Raw genomic sequence first — 19,048 nt, 5'->3', positions numbered from 1 at the left:
TCAAGAAGCTGCTGAAGGAACTGGATACTGCAAAGGCTATGGGCCCTGACAAACTTACTGTGACCCTAGTCAAGCTGTTCCAGTACAGTTACAACACTGGCATCTACCCGGCTATGTGGAAAATTGCCCAAGTATGTCCTGTACACAAAGCAGGACAAATCCAAACTGGTCAATTACCACCCCTCCCACCCCACCCCATCAGTCTATTCTTGATCATCAGTAAAGTGATAGAAGGGCTCATCAACAGTGCTACCAAGTGGCACTTGCTTAGCAATAACCTGCTCACTGACGCCCAGTTTGAGTTCTGCCAGGGCCACTCAGCTCCTGACCTCATTACAGCTTTGGTTCAAAATGGGACAAAACAACTGAACTCCAGAGGTGGGGTGAGATTGACTGCCCTTGACATCAAGGCAGTATTTGACCGAGTGTGACATCAAGGAGCCTTAGCGAAACTAGGGTCCATGGGAATCAGGGGGATTCTCTGTGCTAATTGGAGTCATACCCAGCACAAAGGAAGATGACTGTGGTTGTTGGAGGTCAGTCATCTCAGTTCCAGAACATCATTGCAGGAGTTCCTCAGGGTAGTGTCCTCGGCCCAACCATCTTCAGCTTCTTCATCAATGACCTTCCTTCCATCAGTAGGTAAGAAGTGAGGATGTTTGCTGATGATTGCACAATGTTCAGCACCATTCATAACTCCTCAGATCCTGAAGCAGTCCATGTCCAACAAGTGAGAATCTAACCATCGCCCCTTGACATTCAATTGCATTACCATTGCTGAATTCCCCACTATCTACATCCTGGAGGTTACCATTGACCAGAAACTGAACTGGACTAGCCATATAAATACTGTGGCTACAAATGCAGATCAGATACTAAGAATCCTATAGTGAGTAACTCACCTCCTGACTTCCCAAAGCCTGTCCAGCACAGGTCAGGAATGTGATGGAATACTCTCCACTTGCCTGGATGAGTGAAGCTGCAACAACACTCAAGAAGCTTGACACCGTCCAGGACAAAGCAGCCCGCTTGATTGGCGCCACATCCATAAACATTCGCTCCCTCCACCACCAACACACAATGGCAGCAGTGTGTACCATCTACAAGATGCACTGCAGTAACTTACCAAGCCCCCTTAGACAGCACCTTCCAAACCCACGACCACTACCAACTAGAAGGAAAAGGGCAATAGACACATGGGAATACCAACACCTGCATGTTCCCCTCCAACCCACTCACCATCCTGACTTGGAAACATATCGCCGTTCCTTCACTGCCGCTGGGTCAAAATCCTGGAACTCTCTCCCTAACAGCACTGTGGGTGTACCTACACCACATGGACTGCAGTGGCTCAATAAGATAGCTCACCACCTTCTCAAGAGCAATTAGGGATGGGCAATAAATGTTGGTTTAGCTAGCGGCGGTCACATCCCATGAATGAATAAAAATAACAGTTTTCCAATCCACTGGGATTTTCCCAGAATCTAAGGATGCCTGTTGCACATAGGTATATGAAGAACGCAAAGCTAAATCCCAGGACAGAGAGATATATGAACAATAGATCATGGTGACTCTGAAATTTGGGTTTGGGGTGGGTGGGGATATGGTGTTGCAATGTTGATCCCCTAGTTCCAAAAAAAAGTTTTTATTAAGATTTGTGTTATAAAAACATACTTTTAGTTGACGGTCACTGAAGAATCCAGAATGCAGCAGGGTTTGCACAATTTCAGTGATGGGATATAAACCAGGCATTAGGCCCCTCATTTATATATGTAAGCTTCAGGTGGCACCCAGGGATGCCTGATAAATGGCCTGAACCAATTTCAGGTCAGATTTTTTTTTAGCTGCCCTTGTGTATTAATCCTGTAATTGGAACTCATTGTGCCCGTTTTTGGCCTTTAAAGTGGGCACAACAAGGTCAATTTTCTACCTCAGCATTCTTTCCTATCAATTTATGGTAAATTAACCAAATGTTGTATTATTTGTAAAATTTCTATATAAGGATAGGAATAATAAATGCCTGAGTTTACAAGAAGTCAGAGAGCAACAGTAGGCACTCATTGGTACATGTTAACATGCTGAACAGGTTTAATACAGCCTTAAAAATGCACAAAAAGAATGGCCACTGACATCTCTAAATTGTGGACAGGTGGCACTGCAATGAGCATGTTGTTCTGTTTGTAAATAGTAAATGGAAACTGGAGCCAATAATCCATCATCGGTTAATATGGCCACTTTAAAAAATGATTTTGTTTGGGCTTCCTGGGATATGGCTGCAAGATAAACATGCACTTTCACATGTATTGCTGGTGTACCACATTCATGACACAGCAGGGCCAATTTATAAACATGCACTGCCAGCAGGGGAGGCTCATCCTCAAGCCAGACACATTGGGAAATGAGGGTTATCTTGTGCATATCAGGAATTCAGGGGCAGCCAGCAAATGAGGCTCCCATTCAAGTTTGTACTAATTCACAAAATCTGAAATAGACTATGGCAATTAAGTACCAGCATCCTGCTTCTTCAGTCTTGAATATGAGACAGGAATAAATTTTTGAAGTATGAAATCAGTTATGCATAATCAATATTCCAATCACATTTATGAATATTCTGACGCCTCTTATTTCACATGTCTAAAGCCTCCTTATAGGAGGTCACTGGAACAGAACAAACCTGTGTCAAATCAGGATGAGTCCTACACAAACGTATGTTCTGAGAATCTTTATAACTAACACCTTTGAAGTATTAGACATAAACACAAGAGACAAACATAGCAGTGAACACAAAAGTGTCACTCTACCAGTTCAAAATTATACAAGTTCCCTTTTAAGATATTGTAAGTTCTGAAATACAGCCTATACGTTACCCAGCCACATTATCCATAACATCTGTGAAGATGTAAACTTTAAATAAAAAACTGTAATCAGCACTTTATGCCACCTAACAAAATAGTGGAAATCCTCTCACAAATTGTCTCTTTCACATGAAAGATAATTTGTTGGGGTATTTCCCCGAGATGAAATCTGCCTGGGAACTTTAATTTTCTAAGCTGTAATCCTGAAAACTTCTTCCCAATTCCACTATTAACCATTTCTCACCCAAATAGGTCAAAGCTATCTTAACCATAAGGAAGAAGCAGCCTATAGCAGATTTGACTTTTTCTTTACCTTCAACCAAGGCAGTTTATCCAGCTGAAAACTACTGATGTTACCCTGGATGCATAAATACTTGTAAGGACGACCAGCTCAATGCTTTGTAAAACTATTAGGTAGATGGTGGAAGCCCCAAATATAGTGACCAGAAGCATACTGTTGTTCGTTGGCGACTGTTCCCCTCTCTTCTGTTTTAATGGAAAAAGATTTTGGTCCTCAAAAATGGAGGACATAGTGAAAGGTTTCTACAACTTAATTCATTAAGGATTATGGCACGTATGTAGTCTGTAATTTAGATTATGCTTTGTGAAAAAAAAATCATTGACAGATGCTGCTGTCATTCAATCACCAGTGAATGCAACTTGACAAAGAGGCTGTGGCCTCTTACTTTGAATTGCAGTATCTAATTACTACAGCTCTCTCCAAGAGTCAGAATGCCAAACTTCACTTTTATCACCAGATTAAACCTTTTGTCCAAAGATTTTAAAAGGAGAACAGTGGGCTAGAACCATTACACAATAAAGTTAGTTGCTGATGTGGATGCTATTTATATTGTCCATCAATTTTGCAAATCCATCTCACTGGAGTTGCATACTTTCTCTTCCTTGGAGATGTAAATTGAATTATCCTACACACTATCCAATCACCAGGTCTGTATAGGTTTAATCCACAGTGGCATAGCAGCTGATTAGGACTTCGCTACCCTATTTTAAACAGAACTGAAACTTGCAGCAGCATTTCATTTTGCACTACATATAAATTTGATCATTAAATTATATTAAGCCTATACCGTGGCTGGTTTTCCTGATTTTTTTCCCCTTGAGGAATGATCATAGCACGGGGTCATAAAAAAGGTTCAGAGATACAAATGGGGCAGAGACCCCAATCTCTGTCTCCACCATTTTCTTAAGCCATGGATCATGTCTTTGGCTTTGTAGTAGCACTGTGGGTGTACCTACAGTGCAGCAGTTCAAGAAGGCAGCTCACCTTCTCAAGGGAAATTAGGGATGGGCAATAAATGCTGGCCTAGACAGTGACGCCCATATGCCATTAATGAATTTTAAAAAAATCTCACCCCAGATTCAGAAGGTGCAGGGCTCAAATCCTGCTCCAAACAGTGGAAGTGTGGGGCAAGATTTTGAGTCGAGGCCCTGACGTTGGGGTCAAATAGTGGTCTTAACTCATACTGTATGGGAAAGTCACCTGACAGTGATTTTTCCCAAATTAGCCCATTGGTCGCCACAGGGTGTGCTCACCATCCAATTAAGGGTGGGCTCTCAAAGCCAGCAAATTTAATTTCTGCGCCTGCCTGTCTTCTGTACTTACCTCCACATGGGTGGCGGTGATGGTGGTGGGGGTTGGAGGTGGCGGGGGGTGGAATTCTGCCTTTCTGTAGCTCTGAATTCTGGGTGAAAATCCATCCTATGTCTAATGGGTGAGGGTGGACCCCATCCACCTCCCCCACCTCATTTATCATAATCATCTTCACATGGGCTGTGGTAACTCATAAAACCTCCTGTGTAGCAGACTAACTGACCTATTGGCTGGGATAAAGCTAGTTAGGTCTACGGAAGAAATGTTCATGTTGTGGCCTATCAGCACTTAATAAGCCTGCAAATTGTTCCACTAAAAAGAAAAACAAAATGCATTTATATAGCACCTTTCATAACTAACAGAGAGCTCAAAGCTTTACGTGCTTTACATGTATTGAACTACTTTTGAAGAGTAGTCACTGTTGCAATATAGGAAACATGGCAGCTAAGTTGCATGCAGCAAATTCCCATGGGCAGCAATGAGGTAAGGACTAGATAATCTGTTTTCATGATGTTAACTGAGTTGAATATTGGCCAGACACTGGGGTAATTCCCCTCCTTTTGTTTGAATCATGGCATGGAATCTTTTATGTCCACTTGAAAGAGGGGATGGGGTGTCTGTTTAATGACTCCTGCAAAATGTGGCATCTCTGTCAGTGCATCACTCCCTCAGCACTGCATTGGAGTGTGAGCCTTGACTTTTGTACATCACACTGTTCTCCAATGGAGGAGATCCAGGCTAAGCCAGGCAATTGGTGCAAGCTTGGTGCTATTGTAAAGAGGGTAGAAGGGGAGCTGTTCTCACCCTCCTTTCTCTTTCACTTACAGTTGAGTTAGTGGGACACCTAGATACACAATGCTCCATGATAATGGCAGACTTGTGAATCATCCGTTGTGGGTAAAGTCCAGTGCCAGGCCATTTAATTAAATAACCAATGCAGCAGTAGTTTAGAACAGGCTGCTTTAGCAACAACTATTAATGCCGCATGTCTGAACACATTGTTTCTTTGACTTTCTTTGCCACAATTTAAATAACTAATTTCATTCAAGGCACTTCAAATCAAGGTTCAGATCAAAGCCCTTTATTGTGGTCTGCCTTAGGTTCAAAAATGAACAGCTGACTATCCACACAATCAGACAGTGTAGTAAGTGCAGATATTTAACCCAATCATTGTTCCCACTGCTACAACGACATTATTTAACTGTGGAAATTATAGATACATCCTCCATTTTTGTTTTTATTACTATATCTGCACAATAAATTTTACATTTGTCGTGAAGTAACATGCAGCCAATCAATTTTACATTGACATAGACACATGCAGAGTTAGTTGGACCATTTCATTTCAAACCTTGACAAAAAATAAGCAGCTAGCTCATATTTCTAAATCTGGTAACTGTTGTAAATAAGGTTTCATTTTGATAAATTAAACATTTTAGAGCACAATTCTACACTGGCATATGTCAATTATAGGTTCCCATCTTGTTTCCTTAAGTTACTTGGATGCATCCGGCAAATTATTTAAACGCTTCATAAGTTGGAATCTGGTACTACAAATGGACCACAATATATATACAACAACAGATGTCTGAACTTGTGTTACACTCTATCAGAATTTTTAGGCATGTGTTTTGTACAATGCAGTCTCTATTTGTCTCTTTCTCCTCCAGCTCTTTATTACAAGTACATTACTGAATGTAATTTAGCTATTTCATACTTTATGAAATTAAATGTTAAACAGCTGGAATTTTAAATTGTGCAACCGACAGATACGCTCCCTCTCCCAGAAGTTACTATGCCTGTGTTGCACTGTATTAAAATAATAAATTGACTACACATTTGAGTTACCTCGTGATTGCTTACAATTTAAGTCCAACATTTTCTGTTGTAACTTTGAAAGATTACAACAAAACTATTTTGACCACGACCCCAACAACTTTCGCAGTACTGTTTATTTCATGGTTACTGTCACTGCTCCCTGCAATTCTACCACTTCAAAGAAAAAAAAACGCATTAGTTTGTCTAGCTGTTTCCTGGATTTTTCTTCTGCTGTCTGGTTAAACTGCTCCTTCCAGCATTGTTATACTTGACTGCAAAAAGTCATGACTTAGCAGAAGCAGGAGTTTTGTTTCAAGATTAATATCCTAACTCGCCATTGAAAGACTAGTATCAGAAAACAAACTTCTTTCCAGACTTACTTATTTCTCCTATTGGTATTTAGAGCTTGCACATTCACCCTCTGTAATACAGGTAGTGGACGACACTCTCAGCAGACAACCTTCTTCCAATTCCGAGTTGGAACAGTCATTTACATATACATATATTTATATGTTAAAGAAAGCACCACGCATAACTGCTGCATCTGGCAAATGTCTGAAGAATAGATTCCTGATTGCAGATGAGCAGTTAGAAGCAAATATAATCATTATTATATATGTCTTTCAAAAGTTAACATTAACACAGCTGTACTACTGTACAAATTTCTCGCTGCCTTTTGTTACAATACACCCGATTAGAAGTGGCTATTTGGCTGCCTTCCATGTAGCACATTATGAGGGAGGTTATAACGCCTGTACAAGACTATATAACTTCAGCCCCTTTGCTCTAGCTTCCTATTTGCATGCAACATCAATCATGCCCCTTTGCCACTGTCCTGTTGTGTGCCAAATGTTATAACACACTTCTTGGCTTGCGCCCAAGTAGTACTTCAGGACAAAAGGGGATTGTATAAAACAACAGTAATATAATACTCGACAAAATCTGCACAAATAATAGGTGCAAGAGCTTGTTAAAAGGCTTGGGAAATGCACAGTTCTTTGTTTCTTTCATGAATGATACAGAGAGAAGCCACATAGTCACAAAAACATGAGATGGGAAAACATGTCACAAATAAGATCCTTTTTCCCATTGGTGGAACTGTATTTATATTACTGTATTTATATAAGGCTGTTGGATAACACAGTTGGAAATAAGCAGCATTAGGCTTTTGGCAAAGGTGAAGACAAGAGCAGCAGCGGCAAGTTACATCCTTGAAAATAACAGTTTTTCAATAACAATCAGTATTACTGCAATACAGAAATAATTTTGGCTTCTGGCAATAATCTAGATTGGTCTAGATTATCCAGAGAAGGATGTATATAAAACTGTCTCATGGGCCGGTTAGTATAACAGTAATTTCTTCTTACCGCTATCCCAGAATTTCTTCTGGAAGCAACTGGTGTAGTTGGATAGGAGTTGAGGGACGAACTGGCATTTAAATCTTCAGAGCTAAGGTTGTCGGAGGTGTCACTGAGACCACTGCTGACAGAACTGCTTTCATCCCAACTGCAAGAAACAAAGAAAATAAAGTTGAAAAGTATAATAGAAAGTAATACTCATTACTCTTGAACAATATATACTAGCCCTTACAATATGATGTAAAAATTTCTGTTAAGGTTTCCAGAAAATCTGCCAGTGAGTTTAATTAAATGTTATCTTCTAATTGTCAAACATTTTATATGTATTGCTCCAAAAGATGACAAAGATAAGCACCGATGAGAGCAGCCTTTTGGTCCATTCAGCTCACTCTTCCACAGAAATCTACAATCCTTACAGCTGGACTAGATCATTCAATCTCAATATGACCCAGTTACAGTAACAGAGATCAATGGGGTTCTACATCCACAACAAGCTAAATGCAGTTAATCATGCCTGCAGAATCAATGATTTTCATCCATTACCTGAAACCAACATCCTTTTGGCCTCCATTTCCATTATGCTCACTAGTTCTGAAGAGTATCAATTCACTTTCTTTCATTACACAATTCGACCCATGCAACAATCCACATGAATAGGATGCAAAGAAAGAGGCAACTGTAAGATGTAAAGTCTGTGTTTAAGTAACTGGCCTTTATCTCTTGAGGTCCAACTTTGGACTCAATTCCCCTTCCTGGTCTCATTACTGGCTTTTGACATGAACACCGTGGTTTTAAAGTATTTGTCACATGAAATTTAGAGTTAAAACTTGACATTTGACTTCCCCATTTCTATACACAATAGGGTAGATATTACTGTTCTTGACTTTGTTGCAAAAATGCTGAATGTCAAAAATCCCCTCTTCACTATTTTAATGAAGGCATTAGTCTATTTATTTTAAACGGGTAAAATAAATACTCGGAGTACAAAATTTCATCGTCATCTATTGATTTCAGTGTAAGGGTGTTCTCTGACCAGAACGTCTTTCTTCAAAAGCAAATTTGACATTTATGGAGATGGGGATGAAGCTGCTGAGTGTTCAAAGCTTTTTCTGTTTTTATTTCAGATGTCCAGCATCCGCAGTACATTGATTTTGTAAAGCACCTCATATAAATGGATAAATGCTTACATTAAAATAGCAGAGAGGGAAGTTTGATGCAATGATATTAAGTGCTCACATTACCAACAATAGTTTCTGCAATTATACTTCCTGTATTATCACATGAAAATTAGTAATAGTAATGAATCAGATGCAAATAAGTGATAATATTATTTTGCAGCACTGCGAGTAAATTAGCTGAGATGAAGACCTGAAGCCCAATAGACCGGCAGACACAAAAGTCTATATTTTATGATAATGTTAACATCAGCAGGAACTTATTAAAAATACAATGACGCTGATTGGAAAATAGGTACTTATTTAAAATATAATGACACTAATTGGAAAATCTAAGCTAAAATATAGAAGTGAGCCTTCTGAGTGAGGATCTCTCTAATGCATCTTCAGCCAAATGATAATGCATGCTGACAGGCTTTCACTGTAGTGTAACGCAGTGCATTTTTGGCTTGGGTGAGATTAGCAAATAAGAAAGGAGGTCATTTACAGAAGGGAACTGAACCGTACACTTGCATACCTTCTTACACATAGCTGAAGAGGATGATAGGTAACTAGGTGAAGCATACCTGCCAAGCTTGCAGGGATGTGCCAGAGTTGGGAGGAGTGAAGACTGCAAATAACTTTTGCAAATAGAAAGTGGAGAACTGATAGCCATGAAGTGTGACCTGGAAACTATGAAAAACTCAATCGCCTCAGCAGGAAACTACAAAAGCTGTGAAAGAGTAGCAAGAAGGAAGTGACCAGGGTCCAGGGAAATAAAAGGCAGTTTAGAGAAAGGCAAGAGGGGTTTCAAAAGTAGGCTTGACATTTCAATTTTATTTCTTTGTCCATAAGGAAATGGGCATAAATCCATAAAAAGTTAAAGCTTATGCTACAGAAATAAAATTTCCATGTATTGGTGTGATGGCTAGATGTACACTAAAGTTAATTCCATACAGGACAGGGGAATTTCGGATATCTGCAATGGCAAAGAACAATCCATGCCTACATATTCATGCTCAGGGTTAATTATATTTAGATCTACGTGCTTAGGTGTTTTAAATCATTATAAATAATTGCAAAGGGCAGTAGACGATGCATGAGTTTAACAATTCACACAAGCATTAGAACCTAACATGTTAAGTGCAGAATTTATTGAATGGTGAAAGAATACACAGAATAAAACAAGCATATTGAAACAATTTTATCTGCCCGTAATATCAATATCTTGTAGCCATACAAAGACCTACAAAAAAACAAGCAATTTTAAATTCTACAAAAGCCCTTAATATAATTCGAAAGTTGGAAGTAGGTGTTTACTAATATCTTGAATCACATTACAATGGATTGTGGATAATGTTACTTTTTGGGAGTCATTGGATTTCATGTCAATATTAGCTTTAGGTAAATTTTCAAGGTGAACCACTTCAAGGTAAAAGGGAAGTCTGTTTTATAATCAAAGTAGTCTGTGTCATCAATCATTCCTTCTTTTAGATATATCTTCCAGAATTTCATACTGGCTTATTGCTCAATTTGTATGGAAATTTGATTGCCAAATGTACATGCACAGTGTGGAACTCATTTACGTATACCAAATATACCCACCATATCTATCTAGTCTTTTTTTATTCATTCATGGGATGTGGGCATCAGTGGCTGGGCCAGCATTATTTCCCATCCCTAATTGCCCTTCAGAAGGTGGTGGCGAGCTGCCTCCTTAAACTGCTGCAGTCCATATGCTGTAGGTACACCCACAGTGCTGTAAGGGAGGGAGTTCCAGGATTTTGACTCAGTGACAGTGAGGGAACAGCGATATATTTTCAAGTCAGAATTGTGAGTGGCTTGCAGGGTAGTCTCCAGCTGGTGGTGTTTCCATCTATTTTCTGCCCTTGTCCTTGAGATGGTAGCGGTCGTGGGTTTGGAAGTGTTTGTCTAAGGAGCCTTGGTGAGTTTCTGCAGCGCATCTCGTACATGGTACACACTGCTGCTACTGTGCATCAGTGGCGGAGGGAGTGAATGTTTGTGGATGGGGTGCCAATCAAGTGGGCTGCTTTGTCCTAGCCAGTGTCAAGTTTCTTGAGTGTTGTGGGAGCTGCATCCATCCAGGCAATCGGAGCGTATTCCATCACACTCATGACTTGTGCCTTGTAGATGGTAGACAGGCTGCGGGGAGTCGCTGCAGGGAGTCGGGAGGTGAGTTACTCGCCTCAGGATTCCTTGCATCTAGCCTGATCTTGTTGCCACAGTATTTATATGGCTAGTCCAGTTCAGTTTCTGGTCAATAGTAACCCCCCAGGATGTTGATAATGGGGGTTTCAGTGACGGTAATGCCATTGAATGTCAAGGGGCAATGGTTAGATTCTCTTTGTTGGAGATGGTCATTGTCTGGCAATTGTGTGACACGAATGTTACTTCCCACTTGTCAGCCCAAGCCTGGATGTTGTCCAGATCTTGCTGCATTTGGACAAGAACTGCTTCAGTATCTAAGGAGCCGTGAACGGTGCTGAACATTGTGCAATCATCAGTGAACATCCCCACTTCTGACCTTATGATGGAAGGAAAGTCATTGATGAAGCAGCTGAAGATAGTTGGGCCTAGGACACTACCCTGAGGAACTCCTGCAGTGATGTCCTGGAGCTGAGATGTCTGATTTCCAACAACCACATCCATCTTCCTTTGTGCTAGATATGACTCCAACCATAGAAGCATAGGCCAGAATTTTACATCCCGTGGGTGGGCGTGCACCCGACCAGAGTGGACATGAAATAGCACAAGATGACTTGGGGCGAGCGTGCCGATGACATCGCGCACTTGCGCAACATTTTGCTTGGCAGGTGCATGTGACAGTCAGAGGTGCGCCCGCCAACAATTAAGCAGACAATTAAGCCCATTAATGACACAATTAACAGCAATTTTACGTGGCCCGTCCACATTTATGGTTGGCGGATGGGCCATTCTCCTAGGCGGCATTCTCATTTTTGCTCAAAGCTCGATCCAGGGCTGGGTGAAGTCTCCGTGGGGAAAGAAAATAAAGAAGAGATATCTGGGGACTGGGTTTTGCAGCATTTTTATCGTGTCCTTTATTCTGTGGAGGTCTGCAGCTCTCTGGGGCAGCTGTCTGCCTTCAGGGAGCTCACGGGAAGCGCTCACCGACACCCTCAGTTAGGTCAGCCCCCGCCCTCTTCCCGCCCCCACCCCGGCAGAGCTAAGCATTTCTTAGTGCGCGTTTGAAGCTGGCTGGCCATTAATTGTCCAGCCAGCCTGAAATCATGGTCGGGGGGCCGATCGCTGCTGGAGGTCCACTTCCTGTCCGCTTCCCGGCCCACAGGTCATGTGCGCCCGGCGAACTAAAAATTCAAGCCATAGAAAATAAGAGCAGGGTATGTCATTTGGCCCTTCAAGCCTGCTCCACCATTCAATATGATCATGGCTGATCCTCTACATCAACGATTTACTCCTGCTCTCTCCCCATTCCCCTTGTAGAGTCTAGAAATCTATCTATTCCCTTCTTAAACGTTTTCAGTGACTTGGCCTCCACAGCCTTCTGTGGTAGAGAATTCCACAGGGTCACCACCCTCTGAGTGAAGAAGATTCCCCTCATCTCAGTCCTAAATGGCCTACCCCGTATCCTGAGATTGTGACCCCTTGTTCTAGACCCCCCCACAGTCAGAGGAAACATCATCCCCGCATCCAGTCTGTCCAGCCCTGTCACAATTTTATATGTTTTAATAAGTTCCCCTCTCATTCTCCTAAACTCCAGTGAATACAAGCCTAGTCGACCCAATCTCTCCTCATACGACAATCCTCCCATCCCAGGAATCAGTCTGGTGAACCCTCGCTCTACTCCCTCTATGGCAAGTATATCCTTTCTTAGGTAAGGAGACCAAAATTGCACACAATACTCCAGGTGTGGTCTCACCAAGGCCCCATGGAGCTGCATTAAGACATCCTTGCTCTTGTGCTCAAATCCTCTTGTGATGAAGACTTACATACCATTTGCCTTCCTGCTTGCTACGCCTGCATGCTTGCTTTCAGTGATTGGTGTACAAGGTTACCCAGGTCTCTTTGTACATCAACATTTCCCAATCTCACATTTAATATAGCTCTGCCATTCTGTTCTTCATACCATAATGGATAATTTCACACTTATCCATGTTATACTGCATCTGCCATGTGTTTGCCCACTCGCTCAACTTGTCTAAATTGTCTTGAAGCCTCTTAATATCCTCCTCACCACTCACATTCCCACCCAGTGTTGTGTCATCAGCAAACTTGGAAATATTACATTTGGTCCCTCATCCAAATTATTGATATATGTAGTGAATAGCTAGGGCCAAAGCACAGATTCCTGTGGTACCCTACTAGTCACTGCCTGCCACTTTGAAACAGACCCATTTACTCCTTCTCTCTGTTTCCTGTCTGTTAACCAATTCTCAATCCATGCCAATATATTACCCCCAATCCCATGTGTTTTATTTTTGCACACAAACCTCTTATGTGGGACTTCATCAAAAGCTTTCTGAAAATCCAAATACACCACATCGACTGGTTCTCCCGTATCTATTCTGATAGTTACTTCTTCAAAAAACTCCAGTAAGTTTGTCAAACATGATTTCCCTTTCATAAATCTATGTTAACTTTGTCTAATTCCATTGATATTTCCTAAGTATTGTTATTTCATCCTTTATAATAGACTCTAGCATTTTCCTTACTACTGATGTTACGCTAACCGGTCTCTAATTCCCTGTTTTCTCCCTCCCTCCTTTTCTCAATAGTGGGGTTACATTTGCCACACTCCAATCTGCTAGGACTGTTCCAGAATCCATAGTATGTTGAAAGTTGACAATCAATGTATCCACTATTTCCATGGGCACCTCCTTTAGTACCCTCAAATATAGTTTATCAGACCCTGGGGATTTATCAGTTTTCAGTCTTATTAATTTCTCCAACACTATTTTTTAGTAATGCTAATTTCCTTCAATTGCTCCTTCTCACTAAAACCTTGGTTTCCTAGCATTTATGGGAGGTTATTTGTGTCTTCCTCCATGAAGACAGAACTAAAGTAGTTGTTTATTTGCTCTGCTACTTACTTGTTCTTTATTACAAATTCTCCCATTTCAGACTGTAAGTGACCTACATTTGTCTTCACTAATCTTTTTCTTTTTACATACTTACAGAACCAGCAGAGAATTTTACCCCTGTTTTCCACTGACTCCTGTTTTGCTAGAACTCCTTGATTCCACACTCAGCCAAATGCTTTCTTGATGTCAAAGGCAGTCACTCTCACCTCATCTTTGGAGTTTGGCTCTTTTGTGGATAGATTCATCTGCAGCAAGCAGATTGGTGAGGATGAGGTCAAGTTTATTTTTCCCTCTTGTTGGTTCTGCCACCCAGTCTAGCAGCTATTTCCTTTAGGATTCAGCCAGCTTGGTCAGAAGTGGTGCTACTGAGCCACTCTTGGTAATGGAGATTGAAGTCCCCCACCCGGAGTACATTCTGCACCCTTGCCATCCCCAGTGCTTCCTCCAGCTGGTGTTCAATATGGAGGAATGCTGATGTATGTCAGAAAAAAAAAATCATCTGGTCATGCAGTTTCAAGAGAGGTCTTGTTGACATTTCCTTCAAGGATAGTGTTATGTTTTTATGAATGCTAGGCTGAGTTTCAAAGGCTACAATTATCTCAGCATAGGGTTCTGATTTCACAGTTTGACAACTTAAACAAGTTATTAAAAGATCAGCTGTCTTTGATGTAGGTCTTAAGTTTGTTTGTTTTTATAAGATTGGGATTTAAAAGCTTTGAATGAGAGTTGTTCTCACTATCAAGTATATTGGATTGAGTGCTGTATTGTTAGGCATATTTTTTTCATCTCCACATGGCTCATGATGGCTGCCCGTACTACTGGGTGATTGGCTATGGAAGTGGTATGAGGGAACATGGGGGACTGGATGGGAGGCATGAGCTGGGATGGAGGTATGAGAGGGCATGGTAGCAGCTGAACCAGATGGGATTTAAAACAGTTGACAATGGTTTTATGGTCATCACTACACTTTTAATTCTAGATCTGTCATTGAATTCAAATTCCACCATCTGGCATGGTGGGATTAGAACTTGGGTCCACAGAGTATTACCTTGGTTGTCTGGGTTACTAGTCCAGTGACAGTGCCACTATGCCACCACATCCCCATTTCTAGTTGTGCTTTATAAGTTGTTGTAGATATTATATCATTTAGAATTGAAAGGGATAGTTCTTTTGAATCTGCATTTTCTAGTGGTTAACCTCACTGACCAAAAGTGTATGTCAGAAATGTGGGCACATGAGTTTTAAAATTTGTAAAATCATTTGCAACACATATCCAATTTCTAATAAAGTTCTCCACCGGAAGTGCAAAATTAAAAATAAACTAATCACTTCTCTAGACCTTTATAAGCCTATAAGATACTGAAATCTATTTCAAAATAAGTTTTGTTTAATTTACACACTATTTCATATAAAATATTTAAATTCTATACATTTTAATACTTCTATTGAGTGAAAATCATAATTTTTGTGGGATTCAAGATTATTAGAATGCCTGTTGGCATTTTTCTAAGGTTTAAAATGTTTATGTTGGTATACAACTTGGAAAGTTTAATTGCAATGCCTTAATACCTCACTCCCACAGCATGCTTTGATGATTTTCAGAGGTAAAACAAAATGAAGTAGATTCTATTAATAGATCGTTTTATAAATATTTGAAATAAAGTACAATGCAAAGTAAAAAAAAAATGGCAACTCATTAGAGGCCACATAACTGCATAACATAATGGCCAAGATTCTGTTGCCAAAACAAGAGTGAGATAAATGGCTTTTGATATAATTAATGTTGAAATCGGTCAGCAACATTGTGGGGAGGATGAAACGTGAATTGCAAATCGCCATTTGCTGGAAAACTCTTTCGAGTTATCAACAGTCACAGATTGCAACTCTTTCAAGTACAATCACAGTTCTTGGTTTTCCGGGAGTGGGACATGAACCCACAACCCTCTGATTCAAAGGCGAGGGTGCTATGGACTGAGCCACAGCTGATACACTCATGGCAGTTTGCTCTCAACCACCCTGTGAGTTTCATGAAATTCCTTCATTTGCGCATTAATTACCAATTAAATTTGCTGCAGAAATTTGGGACAACTACTAAACAGGTTAAGTGTTTTTTTTCCAATCAGGTGATTTATATTTCTGTAATGCCAATCAATCTCTCTAACTGAGACAGGGGCAATTTGAACTGTGGAGTCGCATTGCAACAGATAATAAACTGATTTTTTTTTTACAAAAATCAAGTTTATATGTCTCTAATGTTTTCACAGCTTTCTTTTCCCTCGCTTAGTCCAATCTTCGTCATCTCTTTATCTTTCTTTCTGTGCCTGATTTGACTCTAACTCTAACATTTCCTTTCCTGTCATCTGTTTCTTTGTCAATCCGAAAATCTCATTGGGTCAGGAGTTAAGACTGTTCATCCAGCTGTTTACCAAAATTCCAGATGGGCTTGCCTCGCCGGGGGAAGAGCTTTATTGAACTGAAAGATGAGAGAGAAAGTCTTTCAGGGCACACTGCAACATGTCCCGCTCCAGAAAGATTTGGACTATTAAATCTAGAAGAGGCCAGTTGCCTCATTGGTGGGAAGCTATTACTGTAATGACCCATCTAAATTATGTGCAACTAAATGTTCTAATTAAGTGAATAAAACCTATTATGGCATGACTTTATATTACAAAATACCTTGTTATCATTATAGTACACTAGTTTATGCTGTTTTAGGAAGTGTTTAATACATTATTGAAAATAGTTTCCTGTCATTAATTTTGAGAGTTTGTGGCAGTATTCTAAATTAAAAACATATATTGAGAGCTTCTTCAGTTTTCAATTTAAAAATCTAGAAGTGCAAAAGAAAAATGAGTATGTAGTAAAAAAAAAAAATAGGTTTACTGGCAACATTATACAAGATAACAATGCAACTAAAAACATTTAATATATACATAAATGCCACAGCATGTAATTTAATGTCAGGTCCTATGTGAGGTTGAAGCAAGAAGTATAGATGCAATTAAGGGGAAGCTGACAAGCATATGAGGGAGGAGGGAATAGATGGTTACCCGAGGCTTGAGTGGAGCAAAAACACTGACATGAACTGTTTGGGCTGAATGGCTTGTTTCGGTGCTGTATATCCTATGTAAACATATGTATGTTATATAATGTTATTATTAAGTTTATAACCATTCTTTACATCATACTATTTATGGCTGCTGTTGCTTTAACACTTTTGTACAAAATAATGTGGATACACATTGATGCCAAAGTAGGAGCTTGATTTTCACCGCTGGAGTAGGTAGTTCAAGTCAGGAAATTTCCCAACTTGGCACACTTGTCTCGGTTTAAAGGCCCATTTAGGCCCCATTTTCACTTTGGGGAGTTGCAACAGCCAAAATAGGTCTGTTTAAACTCAGCACTAAGTTCAAATGGTCCTGCTGAATTTGGGTTTTCCTCCTGTGTAAGTCACACCCCACTCTCTTCCCCTATCAGCAAAAAGTGGATCTGTTGGAAATAGGGGTGCATCCGGGTCCCACCCACCATTTTGAAAAAGGTCCGTGGAATCAGGAAGAATCTGCAAAAAAATCCATTATCGACTGAGAGTTAAATTGACTGCGGAGAAAGTAATATGAAGTCACCTCTAGTAGTATCTCACATTTGGGTGTCTGAACCTAAAGTAAGGCAAGTCAAGCCCCAGTTGAAAAAATAGCCCAGATCTTCTGTTCCCTGGGGGAGCTCGTACCCTGGAGGTACCCCAGATGATAAGCTGGGGGTTGCCCCAGAAGATGGGCTGGGGGGAACGCCCCCCCCCCCCCCCCCCCACCCCGCCCCCTGGAAGATGAGCTGGGGGGATGCCCCCCTCTGCACCACCCACCCCGGAAGTCGCCATGCAAGGACTGCACAGGAATTGCCCGGGAAGTTTAAACTACCCTGCACCGGAAACTCTCTGAAGCTCCAATTTAAATTCCAATGGTTCCAACTCTCTTAGCCGAAATGTTAGAAGGATTAACACCACTTCTAACAGCTGGATAACTATGGTACTGACTCCACCCCCACCCCTCCGCCGCCAACCACACGCCCCAGACACCCACTGACCACACCCCCCTGACTACCTTACCACCTCTGACTATCCCCCGCTACCGCTTCTCCCCTCGGCTATCCCCCACTACCCGAAATTCCGCTTGACCATGTCCCCATCCCCAGTCTGCCCATCCCCCACTGACAAACCCTCAGCCCCCCCAACCAAAACCCCACCACAGACCATACCCCACCGCCCAACCCTCACTGGCCCTGCCCTGACCACCACCATGTCCTACATACATCCTGGGAACATTTAACTTTCTTGTCACGGTTTTTAATTTTAGAGAAGAATTGATCTTTCAAACTTCTCTCTCATAACAATATAAATTAATTCCTGAGGCCTGTGTTGCTGCAGTCAGCAGTATAATTCAGAGAGCATACCACTCTACAGCTCCTAGTCTGAGGTTGATGATGGGTAATTACAGTATATCACACTTGGCTAACTATCCCTGTAAACTATTCAACTTTGCACTTACTTTTTAGAACATGCAGAATTCACAACCTGATCCCAAGCCTCTGCAAATGCTGTCCAGAAAGTAGCTGCTTGAAGTTACTTGAGATCAGCTTGTAGAGGAGTTCTTCTGTTTGATACCTCTAGAACCAGCAAAGATAAGGTTGGAATCATCTGCAGCATGACCCACCATGACACACTGCACTGGGGCTTAACAATCCTGTTTCACCATTATGTCCTGCGATGACTTCTATTGGGTCAGGTTACTATAAAATGGCTATCAGAGTAATACAGTTAGTTAGCACCTACATCTGTTTTCAAAAAAGATTTCTAGAAGTGGTCATTACATTGATTTGTTTCTCATGTTCAAACGAAGGAATCCATTTCCTTTTTAGTAACAGTGGCTTTACTTAAAGAAAAACTGAGTAAAGCTCCTTAACAAAACAGACCATTAGCCATATGCCACTGTACTGTATTGCAATGATGAACATGTTGCAACTGATAAGCTTGTTTTTCAAGCATTCGGCTTATTCAAGTTTGAGCTCCTCTAAAGGACTCAATGGGGAGAATTCTAACCTCACAGGATGGGCAGAAGATGGGGTTAAGAAATTCAAAATTGGGAAATCTATTGCCAACACACCTCCAGCATAGACA

The 19,048-nt window shown here is 40.9% G+C and overlaps 1 protein-coding gene across 6 annotated transcripts in view; it reads right to left on the bottom strand.

Moving 5' to 3' along the window:
* Positions 1–19,048, bottom strand: part of LOC144683562 (neuron navigator 1-like) — a 725,427-nt gene that overhangs the window by 205,162 nt on the left and 501,217 nt on the right. For all 6 annotated transcript variants that reach the window (XM_078546698.1, XM_078546702.1, XM_078546700.1 and 3 more), the window contains one exon: positions 7,653–7,791. In XM_078546698.1, coding sequence (XP_078402824.1) covers positions 7,653–7,791 — 139 coding nt within the window. The remainder of the gene's footprint in view (positions 1–7,652; positions 7,792–19,048) is intronic.

The sequence above is a fragment of the Cetorhinus maximus genome, chromosome 8 (assembly GCF_964194155.1).
Source record: "Cetorhinus maximus chromosome 8, sCetMax3.hap1.1, whole genome shotgun sequence".
NCBI lineage: Eukaryota > Metazoa > Chordata > Chondrichthyes > Lamniformes > Cetorhinidae > Cetorhinus > Cetorhinus maximus.
The sequence above is the reverse complement of the archived record's forward strand: the minus strand, read 5'-3'. Positions and strand labels throughout refer to the sequence as shown.